The sequence below is a fragment of the Pimephales promelas genome, chromosome 13 (assembly GCF_988280905.1).
Source record: "Pimephales promelas chromosome 13, fPimPro1.hap1.1, whole genome shotgun sequence".
NCBI classification, from domain to species: domain Eukaryota; kingdom Metazoa; phylum Chordata; class Actinopteri; order Cypriniformes; family Leuciscidae; genus Pimephales; species Pimephales promelas.
In genome coordinates this window covers 31,938,483-31,954,010 of record NC_142781.1, presented here as the reverse complement: position 1 = coordinate 31,954,010, position 15,528 = coordinate 31,938,483, and the positions used below count along the sequence as shown (strand labels likewise).

General features: G+C 37.2%; 1 protein-coding gene across 1 annotated transcript; it reads right to left on the bottom strand.

The window, feature by feature from the left end:
- Positions 1-602: 602 nt before the first annotated feature.
- wdr26b (WD repeat domain 26b) lies at positions 603-14,836 on the bottom strand. Its single transcript, XM_039647919.2, has 14 exons — positions 14,144-14,836; positions 12,816-12,915; positions 10,374-10,430; positions 8,756-8,892; positions 7,494-7,591; positions 6,931-7,087; positions 6,698-6,836; positions 6,414-6,554; positions 4,954-5,073; positions 4,596-4,741; positions 4,433-4,511; positions 3,605-3,734; positions 3,332-3,526; positions 603-1,053 (listed from the first exon to the last, which is right to left on the bottom strand). Exons 1-14 carry the CDS (start codon positions 14,347-14,349, stop codon positions 1,028-1,030), a joined length of 1,731 nt encoding a protein of 576 aa, XP_039503853.2. The 5' UTR covers positions 14,350-14,836; the 3' UTR covers positions 603-1,027.
- Positions 14,837-15,528: the final 692 nt, after the last annotated feature.

Sequence of the window (15,528 nt, the reverse complement as noted above, 5' to 3'; positions counted from 1 at the left end):
AGTATCTTTTCTTTTTAAAGCTGTCGGCACGTTTTCACGCACGCTCTGTGTAAGGAGAACGTGCGTTTCGCTCTCAAAGTCACGTTTCCGATCAATTTTTCAAACTAGTATGACAAAGTCTCTCTCCTGAACGCCACCTCTAAGGTAAGTGGTGAAAACAAGGAACTTCGCTAATAGGTTTCTTAAAAAAAAAAAAAAATACAAAATGGTTCTCAAGTTTTTGTTCCACAGACGAAGGTCTCTGGGGCTTCGGTCAGATTCTGTTAAAATGATTAATACAGCTAAACAGGGGACACGCTCACGCTGGTGTGAAAACAGTGCCACATGCGAACGTACACCAACTTCAGGCACATTTAATCACACACTAACACACACACACACACACACGGCTGTGCTACAGGAGGAAGCAGAATTTGAGTCCGACGCTCAAACTCTCAGAGATCAGAACGTGACCTCTGACCCCTGCTGATGCGTGACGTGGGCCCGGTGGAAACAAATGCATTTGTGTTCTGAAAGATAAAAAAAGAAAAACTACAGCACTCCATCATCAACACTAAAAGCCCAAGCTGATCAACTGCTAAAGGAACAAAAGAGAATTGCTAGGACTAGGATTTCTTTTTTTTTTTAAAAGTGTTGTGTCCCTTTGCCGCTGGAGGATTGAGAGCGAGAGAAAAACATTGAGTGTGAGTTTAAACACCCGGCCGAACCCTGGTCACCCACCCCGGCGCTCGAGCCTGATGGGCAGCATCTTGTCTTCAGGCCTAATGTAAGGGTCATAATGTGGAAACACGGGGAACCCGATGGGAAAGAGATCAGATCCGTGGTTATGGAAGCGGGTCCCTAGTATGGAGATCAGCGTCAGGGGTCTCCGCTGCCTCCGGACTCCTGAAAGCGAGGCTCTGGATCTCTGGATCGCGTTTGCACTCTTGTGTGTCGTTGTGGAGGAGGGCAATGCTGTAATCGTGTTTTTCTCTGTTGGACTTCGCATATTTCTTGTAATAAGAAGCCGTCTGTTCCAGGGCTGCCGTCAACTGTCCATACTGTTGCAACTCTCTGAGAAAAATGAGAGATGGACACGTGATGGCAACACTTTTACTCAATTGATCATGTGACAGTAAAGACATTCATAATGTCACAAAAGATTTTTTGTTTCAAATGAATGCTGTTCTTTTGAATTTTTGATTCATCAAAGAAAAAATGCATTTTCAACAAAAGCATTAAGCAGCACAGCTGAATTTGACATAATAATAATAATAATAATAATATAATAAATGTTTCTTGAGAAGCAAATCATCATATTAGAATTATTTTCTGAATTATATCATGTGACACTGAAGACTGGAGTAATGATGCTGAAAATTCAGCTTTGCATTACAGGAATAAATTGCATCTTAAAATATATTCAAATAGATCCACTCAACAGGCAAATCGAATAAATTCATTAATAATAAAAAATAAAAACAAAAAAATTATATTATATATTTATATATATATATATAATTTAATTAAAAATATTGTAATAAATATTTTGAGTTTATATATATATATATTATATATATTTTTTATTTTATATATATTATTTATATGTTTATATATAATTATAAACTCGTAATATTGAGAATGTTTTCAAAAACAATGAGAATTTTTTGAAAAACAACTTTTGATAATATAATAATAAATATTTGTATAATGATATAGTAGTAATAATAATAAAATATTATGAATCAATAAAAAAAACAATCAATAAAAAAATTGACTGGATTGTGAAAAGTTGAAAAATACAAAAAAAAATTACAAAATGCAAATTACAAAATATATTTTTTTAGAATATGCAGAAACCAGGATTGTGTTAATCAGTCAATCCTATTTATTTAAAAGGTATATCGGAGGATCTTTCCGAATTTTAGAGAAGACCCGGCCTCTCCAATTTTTTTTTTTTAAATGCACATGCACATTCACAACACTCTTGCTCCCGAGAGGGAACGCCTGTTATGCCTTACACAATTATGTTGCAAATTATAAACTAACTCAAAAACATTCATAAAAAAAAGACAAAAAAAAATGTCAAAATGCCCTTCCGTGTTTTATTTACTTATTATACTGATCGATTGAGTGACCGAGGACTCAAGACATGATATGTAATGGAGAAGTAGCTTGTTGCATTTGTGTAATAATACTACGGTTAACACATTGGAATTATTGAAAATGACTTTGGTTTGGAAAATGGTTTTCTAGAAGTAAAACAAATTAAATTAAATGTTCAACTTTATAGTCTGTGAAACAAATGGAGACTGTAGCTAAGCACAGCAACAAATAAATAAAGATTGATCATTTTTGTTTTGTTAAAGCTTACATCCATATTAAAAAAATAATATTGAGAAGCAAAAATGTTTGTCCTTCAAGTTGACATTTTAGGCAGTTTTGCTTCTCAATGAAATTGTTTTATGTTTAGATATTGAAATGAAAAGATCTTCTGGAAAACAAGATAATTAAGAAGATGTTTTTGTTTTTTTCAATTTGCATGGTTTTTTGGTTCATCTGGTCCCCGAAGTGGCAAGGCTGTCAGACAATTTCTGCACGAAAATACACAGAACTAGCTCATTAATGTATCACGCTGGGTTATAATATTTCAGCGTGATACCATTTGGTCAAAAGGCTACTTTAGACAAATTGAGATGTTTACCGTGTCTACGCGGTGCATGACTAGTGCCAGGGCTAGCATCGCTACTCATAGCTTACATTAACCATTAACTTTTACTAGAAGTGATTTTAAATGGATTTCTCCAAATAGCATGACAAACTTTACCTGTCTAGTAGAATCTTCGCGACTGCCGCATCAGTGAGAAGCCCAACCTGTGCTTTTAGCGCACGCCAGCGTGTGAAATATTCACCCAAAATCACTCTGGTCTTGTTTCTATATTCTGCGGCCTTTCTTTTCTTATCATACACTTCGTATACATTTTTTTCTCTTTCGACCCTCAGCCATTTTCAAAGGAATGGCTGAAACCATAACTTAGACATAATACACCTGAGACATAATACACGCCTTACGTAAACATATCACCAGAATGATTGACTCTTAGGTGGACCAATATTATAGTCTACCCACCCGGAAAAAGAAAATCATCTGCTATACCTTTAAGAATGTTATTGAAACTCACATTTAAATAGATTATTGCTGTCTTTATGTCAAGTATTATTGAGAGTGATAGTATTTTTTGCTTGTGCATCAACTAGGCTGAAACGTAAAGGTCACCCAGTGAAATAAATCTGAAGAATCAAAGCTGTAATTTGCAGTGTATTTACACTTGCTGGATAGACTGGTCTGTACCATTGAGGCCGCCCAGCTCTTGTGCGTCCAGGAAGGGTGCGGGTCCCCAGATCCGGACTGTGCCGTCATCAGAAGCGCTGGCCATGAGACTGGGAATACACGGGTTCCAGCTGACACAGTTCACCGTGCGTGTGTGTCCCGTCAACTCCACGATCGGCAGCTCACTGCGCTTGTGCCAAATATATACCTTATGATCTGAGAGACAGAGCGAGATTGAGTGGCACTGGTTTAAAATACACCTGAGCAAAGCAGCAAGGAATAAAAGTAAGTTACCTTCACTGCCGCTCGCGATGAAATCCTCGTTGTGTCCACCGAAGCAGGAGTGAATGGTGTAGAAACCCTGTTGTACACCCTGAAACTTCCTGACCAACACTCGGTCCTGTAGGTCCCAGAGATGAACGCCCTGACACAAACACACAAGATATGAAGAGTTCAGATGCAAAAGCCTCTAAGTGCCATTTGAAATTTTCTTCTAGAATGGTCATTTTTATCAAGCTTGTATATTTAAGTTCAGTGATTTCACTTAAATAGCAATGATAATTACCTATTAATTGTTATTTAAGTGAAATTACTGAACTTAAATATACAAGTTTGATAAAAATCATCATTAAAGAAGAAAATTTCAAATGGCATTTAGAGGTTTTTGCATCTGAACTCTTCATATGGTTAGGACACATTCACTTATAAACACTGAATATAAGTAAAACATCACAATTTGAAGATATGGAAAAAATAAAGATAATATTACTGCAATATTCTCAAATTACTTAAAAATAACTACTGTAAAAAACAAAACTATCATTACATTATTTTAAGAATCATTAATAATCATTATAACAATTATTAAATGATAAAGAAAATAATGATAATGTCGTTCCATTCAAATAAAAGTTTCTCGAAATTAATTGAAAAGAAAATTAACTAATTAAATAATAATAAAAAAATAATCAATCATTCAAAAGCTAAAAAGCAAACAAATTAATGTAAAGTTAGTAAACATAAGTATTGCAGCAATGAAATTTTATTTAATAATAATTAAGAATGAACTACTATTCTTTTATTGTTAAAAAACATGAATGAACCCAAAACCCATATGCTTACCTGAGTTGCAACATTTAACAAAGCTAATCTTCCATTCTTAGAAACAGTGAAAGACATTATTGGATGATCCTCCTGAACTCTAGAGTGGAATCAAACAGAGAAGTGAAAGTTCAGACACAGCTTCCAAAACTCAGAACCATCTGAAAAACGAACATCTGCTTACATGTTTCTGTCTGTTAGGTCCTCGAAACTGTATCCACGGATCCGCTGGTGCGTATCAGAGGCGAGAACAGTCCGGCCGTCGTTCATGCACCAGAGGCACTGCACACGCACGCCTTCCCACGACTCCAACAGGTTTCCGTCAAGATCCTGTCCAAGCACAACCAACAAATCATTTATGTAGTGCTTAATACAAAGCTGCTAAAATTGTTTTAAAGCAGCTTCACAGTAATAAACAGGAAAATAACAATCAAACTACAAGTGTGAGAAGCTTGAAAAAGACAACAGTGTCATTATTCAGCTCAAGTCAGTTAAGATTGATGACTGTAAAGTTCATCATTACAAGTCCATTTTGAACTTACACATTGGTAAAACTGCCCTCTCTGTCCTCCTGTAACGAAGCGCTTGGCGTCGGGGTTCCAGGCCACACTGGTCAGGCTGTCCTCGTGAGACTGACTCATCTTTGTCCGCAGTTCTCCTGTCTGACCACCAGGTGCAAGAAGAGAGTCAAAGGTCAGAGATGAGCTAAAATTAGTCTTCACGAAATTCGAAATTGAATGCTTTCGGCATACTATATAGTATTGTTTGTCTGAATAACTGTACTCGAAAAGTCCTGAAAGATGACCTACTACTTCCGGTGAGATCCTGAAGTGCGCATATGATGGACACTTTACTATCCCATGAGGCCACGGGAGAGGATTTGACAATGACAACATGGCGGATTTTCATACTATATAGAACGTACCTTTTTAAAGTAAGTTCAAATGTAGTGTCTGCTCAAACACACTTCAGTGGTGAATCAACCAAAATGGGTTTTTAATAGCAAATGCTGATATTTCGGGTGGCTGATGGCCAATTTAAGACCTGATTTATTACACAATTTAATTTAAGGAAAGTAAATAACACAATGATAATGTGACTGTAATAAAATTTAACACAATATTAAGTTCAAAAATCATTACAAATAAATTAATAAGAAAATAATGAATTTGAAATAAAATAAGAAAAATAATTATTAATATTCATTATTTTATCGTAAAAAACATCACAAATTAATTTTAAAGAGAGTAAATAAATTACTACTGCAATAAAATGTAACAGTATTTTCAAAAATAATCTATAAGTAAATCAATGAGTATAAAAAAATTGAAATAATTGTAATAATTTTCAACACTAAATTTTTATTTTTTTTATAAAACAAAAAAAATGTTTAAAAGGTAGTTAATATAAGGATAATATTGCCACAATAAAATTGTACTTTTCATATTAATTAGAATTTTTTAAATGATTGAATTTGAAAAAAATTATGTAATCACAAGTACGAATATTTTTTAATTATTATAATATATAATGATCATTATATTCTTTAATTTTACATTTTCATAATTATTCTTAATAAACCACAGCTAAAAAAAGAACATAATTTTTTGATTTTGGATATTGTAGTAATGACAAAAATGTTTTCTCTTTTTTTCTTCTTGCAATAAATTGAAGAGCAAAGGCTGTGTATTACATACCTAATCAATGCTTTATCTATGCATTTGATCATTTTCAAGTAGCCAGAGAATAATGGAAAGTGCCATATAAACCTTTAGCCTCAAATGATCCGATCATGCTTTATAACAATTCTACATCAGTAAACAAAACGAGCAAACTAAATAATAATCCACCAGTAAAATGTACAATACTATCAATTAATAAAATAAAAATATTGAGCCAAAACAAACTTTGTAAATGCAACAACGACCCAGATTTAGAAGATCTCAAGCTAAAATGCATATTCTGGCAAATCAAAGTACATTAGGATGTGCAGTGCGTTTACCTGAACGTTCCACAGCCAGAGCTCAGAGCAGTCGTCCGGACCGCAGGCGATCAGGTAAACGTCATCAGGACTCCAGGCGAGATACGACACACCGTACGCGTGACCCTCCAGAGTCCGTAAGAGCTTCAACTGATGCGAGTCCTGTGTGTGAGAGTGGATATTTACACCACACCATCTCACTTCAAACAGAGCTATTCAAGAGGTCAACTCTCACTGAAAAAGTTTGACTTCCGAGATGCTCAAATGTTTCGTTGCACATCCACATGAAAGACGACCTCACTCACCGGCTCCACCTGCCAGATGATCACGGTTGTGTCCTTCGAGCCGGTGGCGAGTTTAGTGCCGTCGTTGGAGAACTTGCAGAACCAGACTTCATTGCAATGCTCTGTGAGGATCTGCTGTGTGTAACAGGGAAACTGTTTCCTGCAAACACAAACACGGAGATGTTGAAATCGTTGAGAGCGCAGGAGGGTGTGTGTGTGTGTGTGTTGCGTTTGAATGTGTAAACGCAGCACACCTGGTGCAGACATGGTCCAGCAGTAAGGACACAGAGTCCAGACTGGAGTCTAGTTTGGTGTTGTGATAAAGGCAGCGATCTCTCTGCATCTCCACAGCCTGTCTGAGCAGCGTCTGCAGCCGCCGAGGAGGCAACATTACAGAGGGGGGCAGGTACGCTAAACGATACACACAAACACATGAGTAGAATTAAGATCGATTATATCAAGTTAATAGAAAACAGAGAAAAATTGGGGGTTGTGCTTGTTTACTAGGCCATGCGCTGAAGACGAAAATACCCTCAAATATGAGCTAAATCTGATAAAATTTCCATTTTGTGATGTGCTTAAAAGCAATGATTTTTTTTCCATTCTAAAAGTTCAAAATCATTAAAAAAAAAGTTAATTCTTATAAGATTTATATTTATTATACATAAAAATAATACAAGTCTTATATCCATTTTATATCTTATATCATTTAAAATGATGATAACCCAGGGTTAGGCACAGTGTGAAAAGCCCTCAGAAGACAATGGTATGTCCTCCTCACATATATATCTTTGTAAATGCGTGTTTGTATACTCACCCTGGAGCTTGTCCAGTAATCTACAACGTGATCCAGGGCCTTTTCCCTCCCATTCTGCCTTTACCTTCAGATCCTCAGCATGGCTGCACATCAGATACCTTAAAAACACACAGCAAATCAAAGCGAGCCATCGACACCGATCACACTGATTTTCATAGTACAAGATCTCAATAGTAATACATTTTAGCAATTAGGGATAAAGGAATTTCCCTTGCAGTGCTTGTAAGTGGCTAATTATCACGATATGCGATTCTATCGCCATTTTTAAAATGATTTATTTTTGCTGTATAAATAACCGTTACAATGTGGTCAACAGGCACGAGGATGCAGAATGAAAACCAAAACAGGCTTTATTAATAATCCAAACACTCTAAATGAACACGCAGGAGAATAATGCATACAAAACGAAAACTGAACAAGAACTGAAACACAGGGCTATTTAAATAGGGGTAGGAAAGTACACTAGACATATGAGAAACTAATATGCAACTATACAAACAAATAAGGACATAATAATCAGTAAACAACGAAACCCGAAACTAAACAGAGCGGGGAAACAGGAACTAAACAAAACAGAACAGATCAAAATACTGGTCCACATAAAAGAACATAAACCGGAAAATAAGCTTGTGGTGGTGTTGTTTGTAAAGTGTAGTTAGGTACAATCCTCAAATCTGACTAGATGAGAGGGTAAGAAGAATGATGATATTTCCCAAAAGAATCCAGCATCAGCACTGTGCTGGTAAATCATGGGATGGGAAATACCCTTAAAAGTTGACAGGATGCTACGGAAAATATTTTCCTTTCCTCTTCGGACATGGAAAACCTTTTTTTTTATGAATATATGACTTGCCCAGAAGGATAGACACGTAATTGCACATGCTCATTCAACCTCTCCCTCTCTCTGTTTAGACTTGTTTTGTGCAAAACAACAGAGCCTCTGTACAAATCCCAATTGTACAAAAGAGCCAGTTGGCAGAAGAAATGTCTTATCATATTAACTTATTTAACATTCAATACACATGCATGAAGTGTAAAAGAATGCGATGGCGTTATGAAAAAAAAACAAAAACAATAATGTGACGATCGCGGTTGTGGCGGTTACTTGCATTCCTCTGCGGTTGGCTTGTAAGTATCATGGTATGACAATATTGTGGTTATCGCGACAGCCATATTAGCAATAACAAACATACCTTATAAGACAGAGAAATTGTTTATTACTATTAACAATGGCAAGTATGTTAATGTGTCATGTTTAGTACCCGCTGAGCATGTGGATTCGATCAGTGTTGTATTTGAGTGGAGTCAACTCTCCTCTCAACACTTGCAGAGCTTCCAGAACTTTTCCGTCCTCCAAATACTCCAGATACTTCTGCTGTAATAGCAGAAACTTCATCCGCTAGAAAGAAAGAGAGAAAGACTCACTTCAGTGACCCAATCATTTATCATACACATGGCAGCACAGTCCACTTTACATTCAAACAACAGTCAGAACTAATATGGAGACACAACAAAAGACATGGTTACAACTAAAATGGCAACAAATAAATCTGAGCCCCATTTGAAGGACATGCAAAGACAACTAGGTTCAGTTGTTTCAGTTATAAAGGTTAGAGTTTGGTTCTTTGAAGATGAAACACCCCGAGATCGGTTCAGGTCAACAATCTCAAATCTGTGCAGCAAGAAACCAGAAATGACCAGGGACTGGTTGCGTTAGTTACGACTTAGCTTAGTAACTATAAACTAATACATATTTACAGAACAGGATGTTCACTGAATTGGATCAATAAGCTCATGTTTTACCTGAGAAACAACAATTCTTCAAACATAGAAGATGAAGTTGACGTTTACACTCATTTTTACATGTTAAGAGAAAGAACATTTCATGAATAATTGTTAGCGGCTCTTCAAAACCAACCCTAACTAAACACTGAGTGTCAAACAAAATCAATCATAATAAATAATCTAATTTCCTATGTTTGTTTGTATCAGTATTTATTGGTATACTGATATTCTGAATGCTATTTACACAAAATACTTGTGTTATTTCATGATTATTCATTGCATTTCAGTGGAAATTTATTTTTAAGCTACTTGAGGCAAAAAAAGTCAGTAGCACCTCATTGCAGTACACGAGATCCAGGGGGCGGAGTTGGATCCAGATCTAAGGGGTGGAGATGAGTGGGATTAGGGGTGGGGTTAGGGATCAGGGGGCAGAGATGGGTAGGTTTAGGGATCAGGGGACAGAGATGAATAGGTTTAGGGATTAGGGGTGGGTTAGGGATCAGGGGGTGGAGATGGGTAGATTTAGGGGTGGGGTTAGGGATTAGGTGGCGGAGATGGGTAGGTTTAGGGATCAGGGGGCGGAGATGGGTAGGTTTAGGAATTAGGAGGCGGAGATGGGTAGGTTTAGGAAATAGGGGGCAGAGATGGCTAGGTTTAGGTATATGCAAGGTGGGAGATCCAACTCCTCCCCCTAGATTTTGTGTTCTGCAGTGAGGACCATCTCAAAAAAGTTCAAATAAACTTTAACAGGATAAACTGAAATTCACTGTTTCAACAACTTCTGCTCACAAATGTGAAGGGTGCTACTGGGTCATTGAATGTAAACATCATATTATGCAACTATGCATTTCTTTAGAAAGAGCTTCCGACCTACTAGCTACGTTCTGCCTCAAGAAGACATGGTGCAACCAAACTTCAAACTTAATACAGAGTTACAAACTAGCCAGTACTTACTAAGCCTTTAATGTGGGTTTGACGTTCCAATTTAAGAAAGAACTTATGACAGAATGATTTCTACAACACTTGTTCCAGATGAAGCTTCAGAAGCTTTCAGCATTAAGAGAGCATGTGGCCGGCCGGGTCTGGTGGTCTTACCACAATAGCGTTGGGTGAATGCATCAATGCTTTTAGCTCGTTGAGGTCGTTTTCAGCCTGTGTCACAGAAAGAAACAGAAGCATCAGTTCAGCATTGTGTGGAAAAATACCATCAACCATAGTACAGTCACAGTCACAGCACATAGATTTTACTTTAAAACCTTCAAGCTTAGTTACAAAAGAAGTCAAGTGACCTTAAAACTCAAAATGGTTGGTATGAAATATAATAGCCCCAAAAAGTATCTGGACACATTATTCATACTTCATCTGAATATCTTTGCATTAAAAAAACAAACACGAAAAGTTTAGTGTATTTAAAGAAAGATTAAAAATCAAACTTTAACCAAAAACAAAAACAAATTCCATTTATAAGATGAAAAGAAGCATTAGGTGGTTTTAAAGTTGCCTGTATAAATAGAAAGAAAACCAGTAAAGAATTAGATGGAAAAATAGGATTCAGCTTTTCCACTGTTAGTTCAGAACAAACAAAAGAAATCCCCAAATCCACAGAAGTGACTGAAACAGTTCCTCAAGCCAGGAGCACAATTTCTACATAGTTTGTTTTATCATTCCCACCACAAGCTCTCAAAATGTCAGCATGTCCTGACATCTTAGAAAATCTTGGTTTCAATGGTCCAAACCCACATCCAAACTTTCCTAAAATCAGGTGAGAGACGGTCAAATAAACCTAGTCCTTCCTGTACAAAATACAGCATATCTGGATTGTTTTTATTTTTAAACGACACTGCAGCATATGTGAATCCACTTTTCAACTTTTTTCCACTTTTTGGTCATGAAGTGTAAAGGAAAAGGAAAGACCTGCAATCATGACCTGAAAAAAAAAAAAAAAATCATATTTGTGGTTGGAGAAAAGAATGGCTGAATTCACCATGGAGCCAAAACTCTGTGCATGCAAAACCACATACATCAGAAATAATTAAGGTCTCTTTTAAAAATGACCTTTCACATCTCCCTCATTTACATGACCTTTAACCAGCAGTTGACCCATCAGTCAGCATGTCAGACCTTTTAATAAAGCCCTCACAACTCATTCTACATCAATAAAGTGACTTTTTCAAGTGAAACTAGATATTTAAAGAGGAAAAGAAGTAATTTTATCCATTGGGAACTGACTGGATTGGTTGTTTTTTGTTTAATTTAGCACCACAGCTACCATGGTTATATTCATGATGAGAGACAGTGGGAAAAAAACTAGAAAGAGTACAACAAATCAACCACAAATAATAAAAATGTTTATTTAAAATGTAAAGTTTATCTTTAATTTTACAAAAAAAATCTAAAACTAAATCTGGCCTCACTTCATTAAACTTAAGAATTCAAAAGTGGTTGGAACATTAGCCAAAAGTAAAAGACTAGTTATCCGGGTTCCCAGACACAACAAAATCCATACTCAAATTTCCAGAACTCCTTCAAAACGATTTTTCAGATCATATTAAGGATAAATGGTTCATACAGCATTATTTTTGTCTCCTGTAGTACAGTATAGTACAGTCATCTGTCAATATTTTTATTTTCTCTGCTTTATAGCCTGTATATTCAGACCTGACACATCAGTTTTTATACTGTAAACGTGGTTTGATGTGGCACGATCACCAAACAAAACAGTCTGATTTATGACGATCCTTTGCTCCTTTATCAGTTGCTGGTCCACACATGGCACACACACATTCATTTAGTGAAGTACAAAAAAAAAAACTAGCTTATGGTAAAAACACGTTTTGCATAATGAAATTGTGCACTCAGACGTGTTCAAAAATCACTAAACTCTTGTATGATAGATTCATCTTATTTCTCTCACTTAATTTTATATTTTAGAAACTTGAATAGGGGCAATAGCCTGGAAACAAGTATTTCCCATACTGTTTTCTCTTTATTCCATACTTATCCAGACCAGGAAATTTAACTCTGATCAAATTCCATTCTTTTGCAAACTGCGTAGGAAACAAACCTTGTATTACTATGAAAGATTACAAATACAAACATATTATCTTTAACATGCAAAATAAAAGCACAGAATGCAATTAAGAATGTATTGAGAAAGCACATGGGGTAAACATTGATAACCGTGATAACAGTGACTGTCTTTCCTGACAACTTTGAATCTAAACCATCAAAATGATATATTGCCCCAGTTTCACAGATAAGGCTTAAGCCTAGTCCCAGATTAAATGCATGTTTGAGGAGTTTTACCAAAAAGCAATTTGCACAAGCATATCTTAAAATATATGCTATATATAACCAGCATGTATTCATATCAGTTTGATACCGTAAATGTGGCTTTGTTGTGCCATTGTTTTGTCTCAGTAAGGTACATTTATAAAAGCTACTTTAATGTCCTAATTGAACTAAGGTCTAATCCTGGCTTAATCTAAACCATGTCTATGAAACCAGGCCTAAATATGTCATGTGGAATAAGCTCACCTTGTCCCATTCCCCTTCCATGACGTGGTTGCGAAACTTTGTGGCTGACGGATGCTCCAATCTACAGCCCGATTCCTGCATCAACAAATCCACCGTCTGACTAAAACAGAGACAGATAAAACATGGCTCATTTATTACACCTTTATCAAATACCATAATTAAAGCTTCACCGTTTCAATTTGCCATCTTTGAGAAATACAAAAGCTAGTTCTTCAAGTACTGTTGCCATCTGAAGTTAAAAGGCCAACTATTAAACTCTCTAACACTGATTACTATGTATTAATGGTTTCATAAAAGCAGTAAGACAGTGTATGTAATGCATGTACGTACTGCTATGTAATAAAAATAATCATTTCTGAAGTTGTTCTGGGTGATTTTGTGTGTGATTACCTGCGGCACTCGGCCACATCACAGTTATTATCAGAACTCAGCACTTGTTTCATATTGCTTTAATATAGTCATAGTCATTCTCAGTTATGACCATACACACTCCTTTTTATTTACATATATTTTTAGGTTTAAGACAGAAAAACCAACAGACAGGCTGATACATGTTGATGGTTACAGGTGAAGGTTTCTAGAACAGTGTGAAAGTGTTTTGAATGCAGGGTCCCACAGAATTACGTCATGCTATGATTACAAAAGAGAGAGAGAGTGTGTGTGTGAGGGGGGATGGGAAGGATGTTTGCAGTTTTCTTGATGTTTTCGGCTCATCCTGTAGTCTGGTTCTTGTATGTGTGTGTTCAAGCACAGTGGTCTGGATTGTGATTGTTCAGAATTCATGTTTGAGGTTTGAATCTGAATGGTAGCTGATGGATTTAGCAAATCTTCACTAAAATTAGATTAAAGATTCTTTCTAATGTAAACCAGCTGCTACACACACATTCCACAGCCGCCATTAAAACGCAAAAACACACAGAGGATGTCATCCTGATTTGATATCACGTAAACACGCATATATAATGTATTAACACAAATATGGTGCTTTTAATGAATTCATCTTAACATTTGACACCACTAAACCGAAAATACGCTTTCGGGCCCCGAGAAATACATGACACAAACACAGCTGTCATCTGTGATCGCACCTCTCTTTGTTTGTATCTGTCTGACATTCTAGTTGAATTGTAGAGATTTGTATATTATTTAGTCGGGGTAACGTTATAAAGGTTTAGATTGTCATTAGACACGACATTAAAAGATCGACGTCGCTCGCTTCGTTGATAACATAACGGCTGCGCTCTAACGTTAGTTGTGTCGCGCGCTCGACCTGTCAAACCGGGTTTTACCAGAACTGACTCGGTCCGGTTGTGCTCCGCAACACTTACTTCAGCCCTAACCCGTGCAGATGCTGTCCGATGAGGCGGATCACATCCTCCTCCGACTGAGACAGACGCTTTTTCTTCTTCAAGGAACCCGAACTCGTCCCGGAGGCCCCCGAAGCCGAGCCCGCGTTGCTCTGGAGGCCGTTGGCATCTCCGTTCTGTGTGCTGGCTGGGTGGTTTTGCTCCTGTCCGGTCCCGTTCGACTGCATGTTGGTGCCGGTTCGGCTGGGGTGGGTCGCTAATGGCAGGCCCGCTGAAGCCCCGGGCTCTCCTACTCCCTCCGCCGCCGAGGCTCGGTGCTTCTTCCGCGGGGGCGGCGACGCTCCGCCGGTGTCCGAGTCGGAGGAGGAGGAAGCGGAGGCCAGAGTTTCCTCACCGAGAGCGGCCGTGGTTAGAAGCCGGTGAAGCCCGGGGGAGGGGAAAGAGGCGTCGGGCTCCCGCGGTCCAGTGCGCGTTTCGTATAAGGGTCGTTCGTGTTGTTGTTGTTTCTCTCCAAACAGCTGCAGATCTAATGGCGTCCAGACGCTCTGACGTCACCGGACATTCCCCTGCTGCCTCACTTCCGGGCGGCGATCCAACCAAAAGGGGGCGCACAGAGATTATTAATTTATCAATAATTATTTATGATAATTTATAGAGTTTACAGAGAACAGATGTTCAGAGAAGTGGGACTGTTAAAAATCTATACTTGTTTTTGTTTGATAAATCCTTACAGTCACCATAGTTACCACAGATGTAACAACGTCCATTCATTCACAACCGATCACAATCAACCATGCATCCAAGATCCATCCAGCAATCCATTTTAATCATAAGAGCAGAATCTATTTTTCAAATTACTCAAGGTTTATAACCTTCAAATGTCAAATATTACTTTTCTAGTTACAATTATTGGATGATTAAAATTCAGCAAGACGGTACTAAAGTTTGGTTCTGTTTAATGTACCTTGTTACGAGTCATTAAATCATTCTTCTCAATTGGTCAAAAAATAAACACTGAGAATGGCATAAAAAGCTGCTAAATCTACCAAAAAATTAAAACCCAAACACATTCTGAGAGCTGTAACAATCTGATCTATAACCAAGGTGTTCACAGAGTATACATGAGACAAAATGAATGTCATGATGAGTGAAATGTGCGTTTATAAAAAGCCATTAAAATATCAGAGTTTGCTGGGATTGAGTTAGACCTGGAGATGTTTGACTATTAAAAATGCTATTTGCTTCGGGACGAAACCCCATTCTGACTACACGTCGTCGTCAATAGTAATATGCTGTTAGTGTGATGTATAAGCTATATGTAGAATAAAAATAGAATAAAAAACTCTGCCTTCTGTTAATGCGCATAATGTACAATTCCCATGTTCTGTTCAAAAGATGTGTGTCAT

What these genes read in the sequence shown, in the direction of transcription:
- wdr26b (XM_039647919.2), bottom strand. Translation starts at nt 14,349, where the DNA reads ATGCAGTCGAACGGGACCGGACAGGAGCAAAACCACCCAGCCAGCACA. An exon ending in CTGCACGGGTTAGGGCTGAA is followed by an intron (nt 12,916 to 14,143) that starts GTAAGTGTTGCG and finishes TCTCTGTTTTAG; the next exon opens with TCAGACGGTGGATTTGTTGA. An exon ending in CGAATCCACATGCTCAGCGG is followed by an intron (nt 7,592 to 8,755) that starts GTACTAAACATG and finishes TGTGTTTTTAAG; the next exon opens with GTATCTGATGTGCAGCCATG.